The sequence below is a fragment of the Fringilla coelebs genome (assembly GCF_963513975.1).
Source record: "Fringilla coelebs genome assembly, chromosome: 22".
Lineage (NCBI taxonomy): Eukaryota > Metazoa > Chordata > Aves > Passeriformes > Fringillidae > Fringilla > Fringilla coelebs.
This window is the reverse complement of record NC_140048.1, coordinates 3,298,136-3,313,963: the sequence shown is the minus strand read 5'-3', so window position 1 is coordinate 3,313,963 and position 15,828 is coordinate 3,298,136. Positions and strand designations below refer to the sequence as shown.

Here is a 15,828-nt window from a genome sequence, read left to right as displayed (position 1 = left end):
TCTTTTGCATTTCATATAACTCTTTGTCAGCAAGTTCATGCTGTTAAAAAGATCCAGGAAAGCAGAAACCAGACTTGCCACTATTACAACAGTTTAGAAGCTTCAAATTTGCTCTGTCAGTTCCCATGCCCAAAATGGAAATGTCTTAAAATCTCCTGATTTGTAATTACTAGAACAATATAAAAACACCTTGCAGATGCTGGAAGTTGGAACAGACACCAAGAGGAACAACTACACTCCCAACATAAAAAGTTGCCCTGATTCCGGCTCCGCTTTGGCTCTGGTGTCACGAGTGATGCTCCCTGGCTGGCATGTGCCTTGTGCTTATCTGAATTGCTCACAACCCATTAATGCTCTTCTATCTAATTACTGCCTCATTAATCGTTTGCAGTCAGTTTATGTACTCACGTTGTTTTCCTGCTTTTAGTATGTATGCATAACAAAATGTGTGTTTATGAAATGCTTTAAATGGAGTTTTTTATAGCAGGAAATAGATATAAAAGAGCAGTTGTGTCATTCCTAGTAAAATCCTCCCGTGCCACAAGTCAAACATGCCAGACCATAGTGGGGATACTCCCGTGAGCTTCTCCCTGTGCTGAGCTGTGGTTCAGGCTTTCCTGAGTCTGGACAAGAAGAACAGAAAAATGACATACAACTTAAAAATCCCTGTGATGTCAAGGCTCTTATTGTATTCCTGGGACTGTTCTGTTAGCGTTCCTCACAAAGCTGTTTGGATGTGCCCTCGGAGCCAGGAATTAGAAATTCGTAGAATCCCAGATTGGTTTGGGCAGGAAGGGACCTTAAAGCCCATCCAGTGCCCCCCCTGCCATGGGCAGGGACACCTTCCACTGTCCCAGGTTGCTCCAAGCCCTGTCCAGCCTGGCCCTGGGCACTGCCAGGGATCCAGAGGCAGCCACAGCTGCTCTGGGCCAGGGTGTGCACACCCTCACAGGGAAGGATTTCTTCCCAATATCCCATCTAGCTCTGCTCTCTGGCAGTGGAAGCCATTCCCCCTTGTCCTTACACTCCAGGCCTTTGCTCACGGTCTCTCTCCATCTTTCTTGTCAGCTCCTGGATGAGAAAGGTACTGAAAAGCTGCAATTAGGTCACCCTGGCACCTTCTTTTCTCCAAACTGAACAATCTCAGTTCTCCTAAGCTTCCCTCATGGGAGAGGTGCTCTCTGCTCATCTTCGCGTCCTGTGGACTCGATGTGCAGCAGTTCTGACAGCACTGGGCAGTTTCTGTCACAATACCAGCAGAGGAAACCAGAGTCACGGGCACAGCGATGCCCTGGTGGCTGCTGCTGCTGGGTGATTCCGTTATCCGGTTCCTGTGGGACAGGTGGAAAAACCAAAGAGCAGGAGGGACGGCAGGAAATCCTCCGCAAGAGCCCTGCTCCAGACAAATCACCCATCTTACTGTGCCCCTTTTCCAGCATCCTGTGAGGCGTCTCCTTCAGTGCTATGGGAAGCAAGACGCGGAGCTTCACTTTATTACACTTATCCCATTTAATTAATCATTGCTGTCTCGGCTCCGCTCCTGCCCTGCCGCTGCTGTCAGCCCTGTTCTCCTGGTGCCACCTCGCGGGTAGTCCGTCTGCTCAGTGCCCTGTTTGCTGCGAGCTCACTTCGCAGCGGTGATCTGGGGCTGAGCAGGGGCGGTCAGGAGCTGAGCAGACACGCTCTGCGGTGGCGTGGCCCGGTGCAGAGCGGCAGCAGAAAGCGCCCACCCGTGAGGGCAGGGCCGGGAGCTGTGCCGAGCAGCAGGGAAATGCTCTTGGGCGAGGGGAGTGTAATTAGCAGCAGAGGCCAATTAGCCGGAATCCGGCAGCTTTTGGTACAACATCCATTTGATTGTGGCGCCGCTTTCCGCAACCTCCCCAGCCTTTCCCCGCGGACTCGCCGCTCCCGGCACTTGGCTGCGCCGTCCTTCCCTTCGCCGCTCCCGCTCTTCCATCCGCAGCCTCAGTTTCCCCCCGGGACCCCGCTGTGCCCTCTCTCCTTCTTTCTTCTTCCTCTTCCTCCTTCTCCTCCTCGAGGATCCTCGGGCGGGCGGGCGCTCACGTGACCCCCTCACGTGAGAGCGGTGCGCGGTCACGTGCCCCGCCCGGTGCGGCAGGCGCGGCGGCCCCGGCGGGGATGTCCCGCAAACAGGCGGGCAAGGCCCGGCCCGCCGCCGCCGCCAGGAAGGGCCGCCGGCCCCGGCATTCCCCCGCCGGACCGGCCCCGGGCCCCGCTCCAGGCCACAGCGGCGGCCTCGCCGGGCAGCTCCGGGCCCTCGGCCTCAAGCTGCGGGAGGTGCCGGGAGATGGGTGAGCGCCGCGACGGGTGACCCCAGCAACCCCGGGGGTTCTCCCGACATCCAGACCTGAAGGCTGAGGGCTTCCTCCTCCCCGGGTGATGTGGGCCCGTGTCCCCGGGGCCGAGGGCTTTCATCGCTCCCGGGGGTGGGGAGCCCGTGTCCCGGGGGCCGAGGATTTTCCCCTCTCGGATGAAGTGGGCCCTGCGCTCCGCAGGGTGAGGATTTCCCCGCTGTACCCCTCAGGGATCTCTGCTGTTCTCTGCGGTTCTACAGGGCCTGACGGCTCGGCCAGTCCCAGCCCTGGTGCCCAGCGGCCTGGGGGCTCCAGTGTCCAGCGGATGAGCATAGGAAGGTCCATAAATATTCTTATGGAATACTTTCACCCCCTTCTTTCCTAGAAGGTGTAAAGGTAGTAAACGTTCCTGCTGAGAAGTTGCGCAGTGGGGCATTTGTTTATCCTTGCTTTATGTCCCTTGTCTGGTGTCAGTGTGGGACAGTTTGGCCCAGAGTGACAAAATCACTCAGACCCAGCCATTGAAGGCACAGGGAATGAGCGCTCCTCTGCATTCAAAGCCTTGCTATACTGGGCAGAATGAGCACAGCCCCTTTCCCTGTGACCCGTATTTCTTCTGCTGCCTCAGGCACACCTACTCCTCATTTCCCTCTCTGCAGCAACTGCTTGTTCCGGGCGCTGGGGGACCAGCTGGAGGGGCACTCCCGGAACCACCTGCGCCACCGCCAGGAGACCGTGCAGTTCATGGTGCGGCAGCGCGCCGACTTCGAGCCCTTCGTGGAGGACGATGTGCCCTTTGACAAACATGGTATGGGCTCCGTGGGGCGTCCTGGGAGGCATCCGTGTGTCATGCGGCTCCTTACTAAGCAGTTCCTCATCCCGGAACTACCTTAGGACTCCTCTCTAGTTTTTAGAAACAGGGACTTAACGTTATGGCTGTTGTGGTGCTGTGGGAAGGTGAGATGTTAAATACGCATCGAATTTGTCCTGGACATTATTTAAATTTAGGAGAAGGAAAGAGAGACCAAAAGGCAAGATGTAAAAGTTGTGTTTTCAAAAGGAACTTAAGAAAAATTGTCTTATTCTCCTGAATACTGATGGGTATTTGGCTGTTTTAGTAAGTGGCTGATTTCTTTGGGTTTCTTTCTCCTTGGCACTCAGTATTTCCTCCTGGGAAGTGAGGGGAGGATCCAAACCAGAGACAAATACAGCCTTTGATGTGTCAGGTACCATGGAGATGATGCATGAAGGTAGTTTGGTCATGCAGTACATGGCACTCCTCCTTCTGAGCTAACAGAGCCAGTGGCCTTTCTTTGTCTAAGGGTGGAGTGCCTTTTTTAGAGAATTCTGTGGTCCTTTATTTGCATTACCTCATGTTGCAGCCAAATTCTTGTTTCACACGTGGGATTTCCCTTCCAGAATTTCTTGGGCTCATGTTGAAATCTCACCCCTCGTTATCCCTCCACTGCTTTTGGAAGTATCAGAAATTAGATTTCAACTCTTGCGAATGTTTTTTCCTTTAGTTGCCAATTTGGCCAAGCCTGGTACTTTTGCTGGCAATGATGCTATCGTGGCCTTTGCAAGGAACAATCAAATGAATGTGGTTATTCATCAGCTCAACACTCCACTGTGGCAGGTGAGACACAAAGCTTCTACATTTTTCCCTAATTTTTACCTGAGGGATATAAATACTGCGGAAAATTCCCGATTTATTAAAAAAGAGCAATAGCTGCAATGATCTAGGCATGGTGCAGAGCTGTGCTTGGTTTCTGAAGGGGGGAACACTCGAGATTTTGGCTAGGAGGAGAGGGAAAGAAAGAAAACAGTGAGTGTATGAAGATGGGTATGTGGGGGCAGAGCAATGTGTTTCACTTGGGTTTTGAGCTATGACCTTCAGTGCCATGCTCTGTCTCCTGAAGGTCAGAGTGCATTTGAGCTGAGTTTTCTGCTAGGAATCCCAGAATGGGTCAGGTTGGAGGGGACCACACTGGATCATCTGGTCCTGTCTCCCAGCCCCAGCTTCCTCAGCCTTTCCTGGGCAGAGAGGTGCTCCAGGCCCTTCCTCATCTCTGCAGCCTTCTCTGGCCCTGCCCCAGGAGCCCAGGGCTGGACACAGCACTCAGGTGTGCCTCCCAGGGCTGGGCAGAGGGTCACTCCCTGACCTGCTGCCAGTGCTCCTCTGGCAGGACCTGTTGGCCCTCAGGACCTGTTGGCCCTCAGGACACTCTCTTGGCTCTGGGACAGCTCATTGACCATGGCACCCCCAGATCCTTCCTGCAGAGATGCTCCAGCAGGTCTCCCCTGCCTGTGCTGGTACTTGGGACTGTTCTCCCCAGGGGCAGGACCTGCATTGCCCTTGTTGAACTTCAGGTGGTTCTTCCCTGCCCATCTCTCCAACCTGGTGAGTCCTTCTGAAGAGCTGCACAGCCCCTGGAGTTTGAGCTAGGCTTAAGGAAACCTGTGCAATAAGATTCAGGCAGATGGAAATGAAGGTATAGCAGGGCATGCATTGTGTTGGAGTGAAGCTCCATCAATTCTGCATGGGATGTGGAAGGTCAAGGTTTCTGACAGATGGAGAAATGAGGTTTTAAAATAATTTTTAAAACCTTAAAGTGGTGTTTAATCAGCTCCTGGAAAGAACTGTGTGGTGTGGTTTCCTCTGATAGAGGGGAACTGAAACAAGTAATCCATCAGGTCTCTCGTTTTGTCTTTGTTGTTGTTTTTCCATGGCCAGTGGAATGGGTCCATGCTCAGTCAGCCTGGTCAGGATTGTTTCTGGCCTCTATTTACAGACAGAACCACTGAAGTGTGTAGATTAAACAGGGCAATAAAGATAAAAAACCAGATGAAAGCTGTCAGTAATGTCTTAACTACATTTAAAACAGCCTCACGTGAATTCCTGAAATCAAACAAGTTTAAACTCTCATTTATGGCCAGCCATGAGCAGAGGGACAGGTGGGTCAAGTACCTGCAGGGGAGGTCACAGGGGTGGTTTTCATGTGTTGTTCCTCAATTTTTATGCAATTTTTATGTCCTTGATTCTTTCATCATCTCTTATTGACCATGTCAGAGTGTCAGTACAGAGCTTGTGATGAGGTTCTGTCTTGCCTGAGCAGTGCTGTTAGTGAAGGGTTGTCTCAGTCCCTTGAGAATGGTGTGAATTAGGAGAACTGTGAATAGTTGTACCATCATGAAAAGCTCTTTACAGGTGGACATCTCTGTGTGGAATTTTTTGGTCTTTAAACACCCCTTAACTTTTTTTTGATAGTGAATGTAAGTTATAGAATTGTTAAAGTTGGAAAAGACCTTTAAAATCATGGAGTCCAACTGTAGATTCAGGTTAGCTGAGATTTGTAGGTCATTTATTTATTGGCTTTTTTGGATAACAGGCTTTTCCCCCCTCTCTTCTTAATCTGCAGCTCTAATTTACTTGCCAGTTTCAGTGTATTCATAGAATCAGAGGATCCTTGGTTGGGAATGTTGGGAGGTTAGGGAATCCTTGGTTGGTTGGGGTTGGGAAGGACCTTAAAGCTCATTCAGTGCCACCCCTGCCATGGCAGGGACACCTTCCACTGTCCCAGGCTGCTCCAAGCCCTGTCCAGCCTGGCCCTGGACACTTCCAGGGATCCAGGGGCAGCCACAGCTGCTCTGGGCACTCTGTGCCAGGGCCTCACCACCCTCACAGGATAGAATTCCTTCCCAATATCCCATCCATCCCTGCCCTCTGGCAATGGAAGCCATTCCCCCTTATCCTGACACTCCAGGCCCTTGCCCACAGTCTCTCTCCATCTTTCCTGTCAGCTTCTTCAGGCCCTGGAAGGTCACACTTAGGTCACCCTGGAGCCATCCCAATTCTCCCAGCCTTTCCTCATAGGAGAGATGCTCCATCCCTCTAAATCAATATGGTGGCCTCCTCTGGGCCCACTCCAGAGTGGAATTTGGCTCTCATTCCCTAATGAGAGCCAAATTGGCTAATTTTCAAATCTTTCCAGACCTTTGGGATTTGTTAGATACCTATTCAAGCTCTGGCAGAGGAGAAATGTTTACCAAATTTCTGCAGTGGAATAATTTAACAGAATAGAAAGCAGGAGTTAAGTGTAACCAAGTGTTGAGTTGGAACTTGAAGGTGAGCAAGTGTAAAATAGATGAATGGAGAATTATTTGTTGGAAAACCTGAAGTCATTAGTGCAGCACAGACCGCAGACAGGGCTGAAAGGTGCCTTGGTGTGTGGTCTGGGAGCTGAGATAAGGCAGTTCACAGATGTAAAAGGATTGGGAAACTCTGGAGCCCTAAGCAAGGAGTTCTGGTCCTTTGCTTGCTGACGTCTGGAGAGCTGTTGGGTGAACTTGGGCTGGCAGGTCAAGCCAAGATGGTCTGCAAGTGCAGTGGGATTTTCTGCATTCCTGGCAGGAGCTGGAATGCTGTGTAGCTCTTATCTAATAATTTGAGACACTGATAATCAGGGTAGGAATTATTCTCACATCAGTACAGATAATACTGAGAGCAGGAATTTTCTATGGAAATTGCTATAACTTGGTGCTGACAAAGCAAAGCAACATTTGGTTGTTAACAGTGCTCCTGAATGGAGTTAATACATTTTCATGGACTTGCTTTCTTTTAAAAACAAAACACAGCTGCTTGGAATGGTGTTAAAACAGCATCTTGTCCCAGCTGCAAATCAAAATTTACTCTGAGTGACTGTTTCCACTGTTGCCGTCACTTGAATGGCCTCTCTTCCCTCGTATTTGAGAGTAAAATGACATGGTACATTCCCTGAGAGCTCTTGCTGAACTTGGTTCTGGGAAGATGATCAGAAAACTGATAGCTCCTGTGAAAAGTTCAGGAAATAGTTCTGAGCTTTCCACAAAAATATTTTCATTCCACGTTTTGTTTGTTCTGATGTAACTGCCCAATATTTTACATCTGGCTTTCATACCTTCTTCTCTTCCTGTTTCAAATGCTCCAGCAACCATGTACTTGCTTCTTTCCCGGTGTTTGCCATTGCTGCAAAAAATGAATACTGTGAGAAATCGGGCGCTGGAGCCGATGGCAAAGGCTCATTTGCAGTTTGTTTCTTTTGTTGAGATCCGGGGCACAGACAGGAGCGGCGCCAGGGAGCTGCACATCGCCTACAGGCACGGGGAGCACTACGACAGCGTGCGGAGGCTCAGCGACGACTCGGAGGCGCCGGCCCACCTTCAGATGGAGGTGGGTTGGGATGGAATGAGCCAGCTGTGGGTGACACACAGGGCTGGGGAATGCTGCCACTTGATTTCCATTCTCATTTGGGATGGAGGAAGGAGCTGGGTCGGGGTGTTGTGCTGGGAGAGCAAAGCCCTGAGGTTGTAGCTCATGCTGCTGGCTCTCTCGGGAGGGGCTGTGAAGGAGGATTTCAGCCTCTGGGCTGGAAATGAATTCAAAGCTGATGCTGTGATGTGGGCTGTCTGGAAGCAACCTCATCTAAATGATGTAATCGTGCACCTCAAACAGAAAAACAAAGGGAAGGGAGGAAAGAGCTGGAAATGCAACAGCTGGATGGAGTTGTCTTCCTCATATCTCCTTTTTTGATGATGAGGAGTAGTTGTGCTGTACTTGAGGTTCTCTGCACACAGCTGAGGTGTGGTATTGTATTAAAAATATTCCATTTAAAAGCTCATTTATTGGGATTCATGATGTTGTAGTGCGCTGGAGTTTGTTCAGCAGTGCAGGAGATGTGGGAAGCTCTTGGCCATGGTGGAAGTTACAGTTTCCAAGAGGGTTTGACATGGGATGTTCCCAAGAAAAGTGTGCCATGATAATTACTGTTGTTAGGATGTCAGACTTTGTTGGATTGTATGCTGGTGTGGTCTGCTGGGTGTGTGATCAGTGTGATCTGCTGGGCTTTGCTCTTCTTCAGATGCTTTGCAAGAACGATACCAATAAGGCAGAGGAAGTGAAGCCACAGAAGGGTGACTCTGAAGATGGGACTGAGGTGGAGATGGAAGATGCTGTACAAAAAGTGTGCAGTGCAACTGGGTGTTCAGTAAGTATCAAGGAGCCTTTCTGGGCTTAGTGTTCCTTGATACATGGAAGTAGTCCTGGGAAAAGTTCTAAAAGCCACTCATCTTGTACAAACTTGAGTACCATGGCCATCAATCAGGGTGCATCTCATCCTAGAATCAACCCTTAAATGCAGGTGAAATACCAACTTTTTTGTGGATGCCTGATAATTTTGGAAGGTTTGTCTTGAGGCTCTCATAAAAATTCACTTGGAAACAAATTCTGTAAGTTCTGAAATCCTTTGGGGGTATTGACGATCCCAGATAAGTGGATAATCTGTGACTCTTGGCTGTTGGCACTGTGCAGGTACCCAGAACAGAAGGGGCCAAGAAGGAAGCTTACACTGAAAACAGCATATTCCTTTTTTCTGATAGCTTCAGGAATTTAAGGTTTTCCCCCTCACCCTTTCAGAAATGAAGCACAGACCAAGTAAATGATCATAAAAGCAGCAGACCGTTCTCAATGGTGCAGGTGTTGTGTATGTGGGTCAGAGATTTGAACTTCTTCAGTGTTCTCCTTCCCCTCTTGTGGACAGGACATGGATTTAGTAAGCCACATTCTTGAGGTGGAGGACTACAACGTGGAGTCTGCAATACTTGCCATCTTGCAGGTGGAGGAAGGGGAAGGAAAAGGTGAGTGCACAGTTTGTCACCTGGGCTTCAGGTGACCATGACGTTGGTGCTGGGGACAGGAGCAAGAGAGGTGGGGTTTGTGTGCTGCCACTTCAGCCTTCTGTGCTCAGGAAGGTTATTAGTGAGGGCAGCTTCAATCCAGCTTCTAAAATACCCCAGGATTTCTGGGAAAAAGAATTGCCTGACAGTGCAACAGCTCCTGGGTAGAGCATGTCTGAGGAAAACTCTGCTGTTGGCAGGTACTGAGGAGCAGCAGGAACCCCTGGGCAGGGAGCAGAAATCCTGCAGCAGGACACTGTGGGAAGAGAACGGAACTGGTTCAAGAATCTTTGGAAATCAGAGCTTGCATGAAGGTGAAGCAGAGAACAAGGGACAAGCTGGATCCAGGGAAGAGAACCGAGCCAGCAGAAACCCAAAGGTGTGTGAGGGGTTTGGCAGCAGTGTGAGCACCCTTCAGTGATTGGGGCATTGCTTACTCAGCAGCTCTCTTCTCCTTTCAGTTAAAAAGAGCTTGTGCTCACTGCATTTTGTCACTGCTGCAGCTGTGCCTGCTCTGCCACAAACATTTCCTGGTGACCTGCAGCACTCTTCCCTAAACAACTCGGAATAAAGTCCTGATAAATAGTTAGGAATGTCCTCTGGCAGCTGCCTTGGTATCTGCCTGTTTCCTTTACTACTTTTCCCCAGCTGAGCAGAGCACATGTGGTTTGAACTTGGTGTTTTCATCCTTCCCTTTCAGGTGGCCAAGAAGCAAAGGAAGGAGCAGCAGCGGCTGGAGAAGAAGAAGCGGCAGGAGGAGAGGCACCGGCAGAAGGTCCTGGCCACCAAGAGGGACAGTGCAGACACCAGGACAGAGACAGACCCAGCCAGCCACGTCACCCTGGTCAAGGCCATGGCAGCCCTAAACATATGACTCAGTGCTCTGATGAGAAAAGCAAATAAAACTGATGAAGACAAAATTCCCTCAGGAGAATTTCCAGGCACCCATGTTTATCTTGAAATCCATCTCTGCTGGGATTTCCAAACACAAGAGAACTTCCTCTTCCTTTGCTTGTGGGGAGGACAATTGCTCATTGATTCTGCATCAACCTGTCGTCACAAGAGTTGTTTAAACTTAACAGGAAGTAGAGACTTGGGTCTGTAATCTTGGAGTTACATGAAGGTGAGGACCTTTTCTTCACACAACGGTGTCAGATTTGTTTTGACATCTCTTGATGTGCCTGGTTTTGGTGGTTTTTTTGGTTTTTTTTGTTTTTTGGTTTTTTTTTGTTTTTTTGGGGTTTTTTGAGGGTTTTTTTTGGTGGTTTTTTCTTTTTTTTTTTTTTAATTTGGTTATGCCTGGAGAAGCTTTATTTTACCTTGCTGTCAGGGTATCAGACAATCTCTTAACAAATCTCAACTCAGGAATATCTCTGGTGGATCTTTTTCTATTTAAATTCAAATAAAGTAAGAAAACAGAGTCGCAGAATCCTTTCCAAAGCAAAGTGTGTCAGCCAGTACTGTCTCAAACATGACATTCCTCTTTTGTTTGCCATGCAGGAATGCAGTGACAAGTTTTAATCTCATTAGAACTGCTTTTGTTTGCTGTGCAGGAATATAGTGACAAGTTTTAATCTCACTAGAACGGTTTTTGTTTGCCATGCAGGAATACAGTGGCAAGTTTTAATCTCACAGAACTGCTTTTGTTTGCCATGCAGGAATACAGTGACAAGTTTTAATCTCACTAGAATGGCTGGCATGGCACTGAGCAGGTTCAGAAGTGATGAATTCATGGAGGGAGATGGGGATTGCTGCATCCATGCTTGCTGAGGTTTGGGATCAGCTCCTTTAAGATGAGACCTATAGTGGGGGAAAAAAACCCAAAACAATAATCCCAGTGGACTCATGAGGATGCAGAGCTGATTCTTCCGATCTGGAAAAATGTGACAGGAACAGGCTTGAAGTTTCTGATGAGTGTTGTTACTTGGACACCTGGAATCTTGTCCCCTTTGCCCTGTTCCAGAGCTTTTGGGCTATTCCAGGGCTTTAGTCCAAGTTAGGAGCTGGATAGGTGTTAGTCTCCAAATAAAATTAGTATAGCCAAAGGACCAAGAGTCCTGGGAAGAAGCTTCCAAGCAGCAGTGATCCCTGGGATTCACTTCATAAATCAAGCTTTTTTCCAGGGTAGGTTTTTTTCCTTCTTAAGTTCCATTTTAGTGAGGTCACCAAGAAGGATGCACAGCTTGACTCCTGTGATGTTTTCCACTGTAGGACTGAGAATTTGGATTGAGGGGAAAGGACTGTGGGATTGATCAGCTTTTGATTTATAGCTCACAGTGTTTCAGCTCCACTCAGGTTTTTGGGCTTGTAACAAGCATTAAGGTTGAAGAAAGCACATGTGCACTTAGACACAGGAGACACCTCATCAGCCAGGGCAGAGGTGAAAGGTTTTTTTTAAAAGTCAGGAGTGTTGCATTTGAAGAAATTTTCTGTGCTTAAAAATTTATAAATCAGCATGGAGATATTAATGGGTTTTTACTGAACTGCCAAGAGCTGGGCTGGTACTTGGTGTGGTCTGCTGCTGTTACTTGAAGAATAAAAAGGAAGGAGCACTCCTGTAAGAGCTGATGGTGTAGGAATTCCTTTTTCTGCAAGACAGTCATTTTTACAGTAGTGGAAAGAGAGGTGAGTCACAGCTTAGTGGGGAGAAAGTGCAAGTTCTTTCAGGGAGTGATAAATTGTGACAGCAGGTTTGGCAAGGCAGTGCAGGTGACTGTGTCACCTGTGTCCTGGCCTGTCCTGTATTTTGGTCTGAAAGGCAGGTGTGTTCTGCAGGTTTGGAGAGATAAGAAATGGCAGTTGTGCACTGTGAGTAAGAGGTTTGATCTCAATGAATTGGGTTTTTGTCCTGTGGAGCCTGAGCTGATAAGACATTCAGTGTTGCCTGGAGAGCTGTGAAGGGAATTGGTCTGGAGGCCAAGGAGGGAACCCAAACCTCACCCCATCGTGTGCAGGATGAAAGAGGGTCTGCAACAGCAGCACCAAGAGCAGAGGGAGAGACTAGCCTGCAGCTCGTGGCCTCTGATACATGGAACAAAATCTGGGGCTGAAAATGCTTTCATTTCCAAGTGTAATATGATTAAAATAAACTCTTGATGTGCTGAGCTCATGAATCTTGATAAACCAGTCAAATTCCCTGTCTTTCCAGGGTAGCTTTGTGCCTGCACAGCCATTCCATATCCAGAGATGTTAAAACTGATTTTGTCTGTTTCACGTTTTTCCCACTGAAATTTCCACCTTCCCAATGTATATTTTTTTTCCTAGGGAAACTTTGTGCAACATTCTTCACAGAACTCAGTTTATGCAGTGAATTTGCTTTGAAAACTGATGGTGGGTTTTCCTGGGAGGAGGAAGGGAGGCAAGAACACCGAGCAGAACAACACCGTGATTCATACATCGTGTGTGTTTACTCCTTGGTGGAGCTGAGTGCTCTGTAATCCACGGGCCAGGGATGGACAGTAAGCCCTGGATATTCCCCTGGGCTTTGAGGAAGATGACTGTTTGTTCTTAGCAGCTGGCTGACAGATATGAGGGTGTTTTGGCTGTTGCTGCAGCAGGGTCACTGTGAGCCTCTCAAGGGCGAATACGCAGCAGGAGGATGTAGGAAGCCACTTTCCCTGCCTCCTATCTCCCTCTATCATCTTCCCTGGACTTATTTTCCCAGATCCTGCCCCTGCAGGTCAGGGATTCAGTTGAACTGGAAGTTTTAAGCATTTAGGCAGGTTCTGGCTGACCTCCATAAGCTTGTCTGTGTATGGGAAGGGTTTTCTGCCTGGGCTGCTCTGTGTCTCCTGTCCTTTGTTCCTACTTAGGAGCTGCCTTCTGGTTTATCTCACAGCTTTGCCACGTCACCCATGGTCTCCATGTCTGCAGAGCTTTGGGAGCTGCAGAAAGGGAGAGAAATTGGGCATGAAGAATGATCCATAATCCATAAAAGAAGATGGTTTGTACTGGTGTTGAGCTGTGGGGCGGTTCCTTGGAGCTTCCTGAGTGCAAGCACCAGCTGTAGAAGGCAGCATTGGCTCTGTCTCAGTTTCTAGAATCCTTATTGCCTGTAGAAAATGAGAAGAAATGAGTGGTTTGGAGTTAGAAAGATACCACATTTACTGTAGGAGCTTGAGGCAGGGGTGCTGTTGCTTGTAGTGAAACACTTAACCAAGTCAGGCAGGAGCCCTCAACGCTGATGTGGAAATCAAATAAATTACCCTTAAAACTCCTTTATTTTAGGCAGATCACGTCTCCAGAGGCAGCATTACAGCTGGAGGTGCCTCCATCAAGGCCCAGGGTACAGCCAGCCCTGGCTTGTTAGAGGTAATTAGGTAATTAGGGCTAATATGGGATCATTTGCTGCTGTGGTGTGGGACAAGGTGGCTGTATGGAGCTGCAGCTTGAGGAGGCATCAGCAAGAAAGAGTCACCCAAGCCTCTGAGACCCCCCCCAGTGGGCTCCCCTGTGCCTTCAGTGAGTATTAATGGCTTAAACAGTCGTGAGAAGTGGGATGAGGCTGGATTGTGGATTGAGGCTGAGCTCCTGGAGAGAAGCTGCTCTTGGAGCCTGCTTTGGGGTTGGGGTACAGCAGCTGCTTGCTGATTCTGTGGGCTTTTTCTTTCTCTGGAGCTCTTTAAGATTTACTGGTTGGCTGCTAGAATATCACTTCTGGTCATTTTTAAAGAGAAAATGTATGCAGGAAGGATCATTTCTTCAAAAAATCAGCCTTCAAGCTCCATGCTGTTATCTACCCCTTCCACCACTGATTCCCAAAAAACAACTCTGGCCACAATTTTAAAGCAAATCTTTATTTGCAGGCTTTACCTCATTTTTATGAGTCATTGAACCATGGGAAGCAGGTTTTCCCAGTGCTAAGGCTCTGGGGAAAGGTGCTGGACACTTTTTCAGTGCCACAGCGCTGTGCCATGTCCTGCCAGGCCACAGGGAAGGCAGAACCCCCCAGTTCTGATGGTTCTGCCAGGTTTGGAGCCCTGGCACGGCAGGAGTGCTCAGCAGGAGGGGGTCCTGCCCCTGCACTTGGAGTTGGGGTAGTTGCTGTAGGATTTGCGGTAGGAGCTGGCTGCCCTCTGGAAGCACTCCACCGCCCTCTTGTCGCACGCACACGTCCGCTTTTGGCACGAGTTCCCGTTTCCTGGAAGAAAATTGGGGGGGGTGGAGGCAGGTGAGGGGTGTGAGAGTCAGGGGGTGTTTTTTGACTGTCCCCACAGCGTGCACAGCCCCTCGGTTGAGTTTGGGGTGTCTCAGGTGGGCTCGTGTCTGGGGTGTGGAGCTCCCTGGCCCTGGAGGGAATATTGACTTTCTCTCTGATGTGTCTGTGGGTGTTTGATTGGATCTCTGGGATGTGCTTTGCTGTCAGGGCAGCTGTGCCAGGTCCCCATCCAGGATGGGAGGGTCCTCTCAAACCCTTGGTGTTTGGCCTCTTGGGAAGGACAAGGCCCCTCCTCAGGGAAGTCTCCAAGCTCTAAACATCACCATAATCCAGCAGATACTTATTTGCCTTATTCCTGGCACTTTTCCTGTATTTCCACCCACTTCACTGTGTGTGAATTGCAGGCCAGGATGATGTAAAAGAGATGTTGGAAGTCGAGCTCCCCTGTGGGTGGCTGTGCCTCCCCCTCAGAGTTCTGCCCGCGCCCCGCTCTCACCACAGGTTATTTGGTTTCCTCTGAAGACGTATTTGTAGGTGGCCGTTTTGGGGCTGCAGCCGGCGGCAACCAATTTCTTGTAGCAGCAGTCGTGGGCATGGCAGCACCTGGAGGGGTGAGAGCCGAGGTCAGGGCAGGGGACAGTTGGGACAGTAAGGTAAAGCAGCAACCATGTGCATCTTTGCTGTCACTGAACCGCTTCTGCAGAGGCTTTAAGGACAAGCAATAATTTTCTCATTGCCATTTCCACCCTCAGGAGCGGGAATGAGGTTGCAGTGCAGTAGCCAGGGAGGTGAGGAGGGCTGGGGGCTGTCCCTTCCCCCGTCCCAGTACCTGTCAGTGGCATCCAGGGGCTGTTTGGAGCCGCCCAAGCCGCAGTAGCAGCCGTAGCCGTTGTAAGCCAGCGCCGATTTCCCGGTCTTCTGCTTAATCATCGCTGCAAACTGGAGCAAGTTGCAGCTGGCGAGGGCCAGTCCTAGGACTGCAGAAGGGGGGTTAAGAGCACCAGGAAAAGCAACCTCCCATCCCACCTTTCCACAGCAAAAATGGGCATTTCACCTTCCCCATCTGGCTGTGGGCAGGGCCTGGGAGCTGGTGGGGGTACTCACGGAAGAGGAGCAGAGAGAGGAGCTTCATTCTGGCAGTGGCAGCTCGGGGGTTTGGTGAGCCCAAGGTGCTGCTGATCACACCTTTTATGGCTGGGCACCCTCAGCAGGGCCCCTCCTCTGGGGAGCCCAAAGTGGGCAAATATTGACAATCCTCACCCTACTGGTCCCGCTGCTGTGCAGCTGTCCTGGCACAGCTGGAGGCTGTGGGATGCCTTATATGGTGGAGGTCTTGGCAGGAGGTTTTGGATGTGTGGGGTCTTGGCAGGAGGTTTTGGATGTGTGGAGTAGCCTGGGGATGAGTCTGTGCATGGCTCTGGGTGTCTCAGCATTCCCAGGGCTTCCCTAAATGAAAGGAGAGAACTTGAGGGAGAACAGGAACCACTTAGTATGAGGTGTCCTTGCCCATGGCAGGGGGTGGAATGAGATTGTCTGAGGAGTCTGTGATTCCATGATCCACTTTCTTCCTGGATGACAGTTTTTTGGATGCCTTGGCTAGAAAACTCTGTTCTGTGCCTTGCTGTTTCCATCCTGACCTAGCTG

The 15,828-nt window shown here is 49.6% G+C and overlaps 2 protein-coding genes across 2 annotated transcripts; one reads left to right on the top strand and one right to left on the bottom strand.

Annotated features, from left to right (window-relative positions):
- The first annotated feature begins 2,109 nt into the window (after positions 1-2,109).
- On the top strand, positions 2,110-11,600 carry OTUD3 (OTU deubiquitinase 3). Its single transcript, XM_084220434.1, has 8 exons — positions 2,110-2,312; positions 2,975-3,123; positions 3,839-3,951; positions 7,402-7,524; positions 8,213-8,338; positions 8,891-8,987; positions 9,227-9,405; positions 9,727-11,600. Exons 1-8 carry the CDS (start codon positions 2,140-2,142, stop codon positions 9,898-9,900), a joined length of 1,134 nt encoding a protein of 377 aa, XP_084076560.1. The 5' UTR covers positions 2,110-2,139; the 3' UTR covers positions 9,901-11,600.
- A 2,423-nt stretch (positions 11,601-14,023) lies between these two features.
- On the bottom strand, positions 14,024-15,316 carry LOC311162003 (basic phospholipase A2 caudoxin-like; the record flags this gene model as incomplete). The annotated part of the gene is made up of 4 exons (XM_084220085.1): positions 14,024-14,166; positions 14,681-14,787; positions 15,014-15,161; positions 15,289-15,316. The coding sequence occupies 4 exons, from the start codon at positions 15,314-15,316 to the stop codon at positions 14,024-14,026; spliced, it is 426 nt and encodes a 141-aa protein (XP_084076211.1).
- Positions 15,317-15,828: the final 512 nt, after the last annotated feature.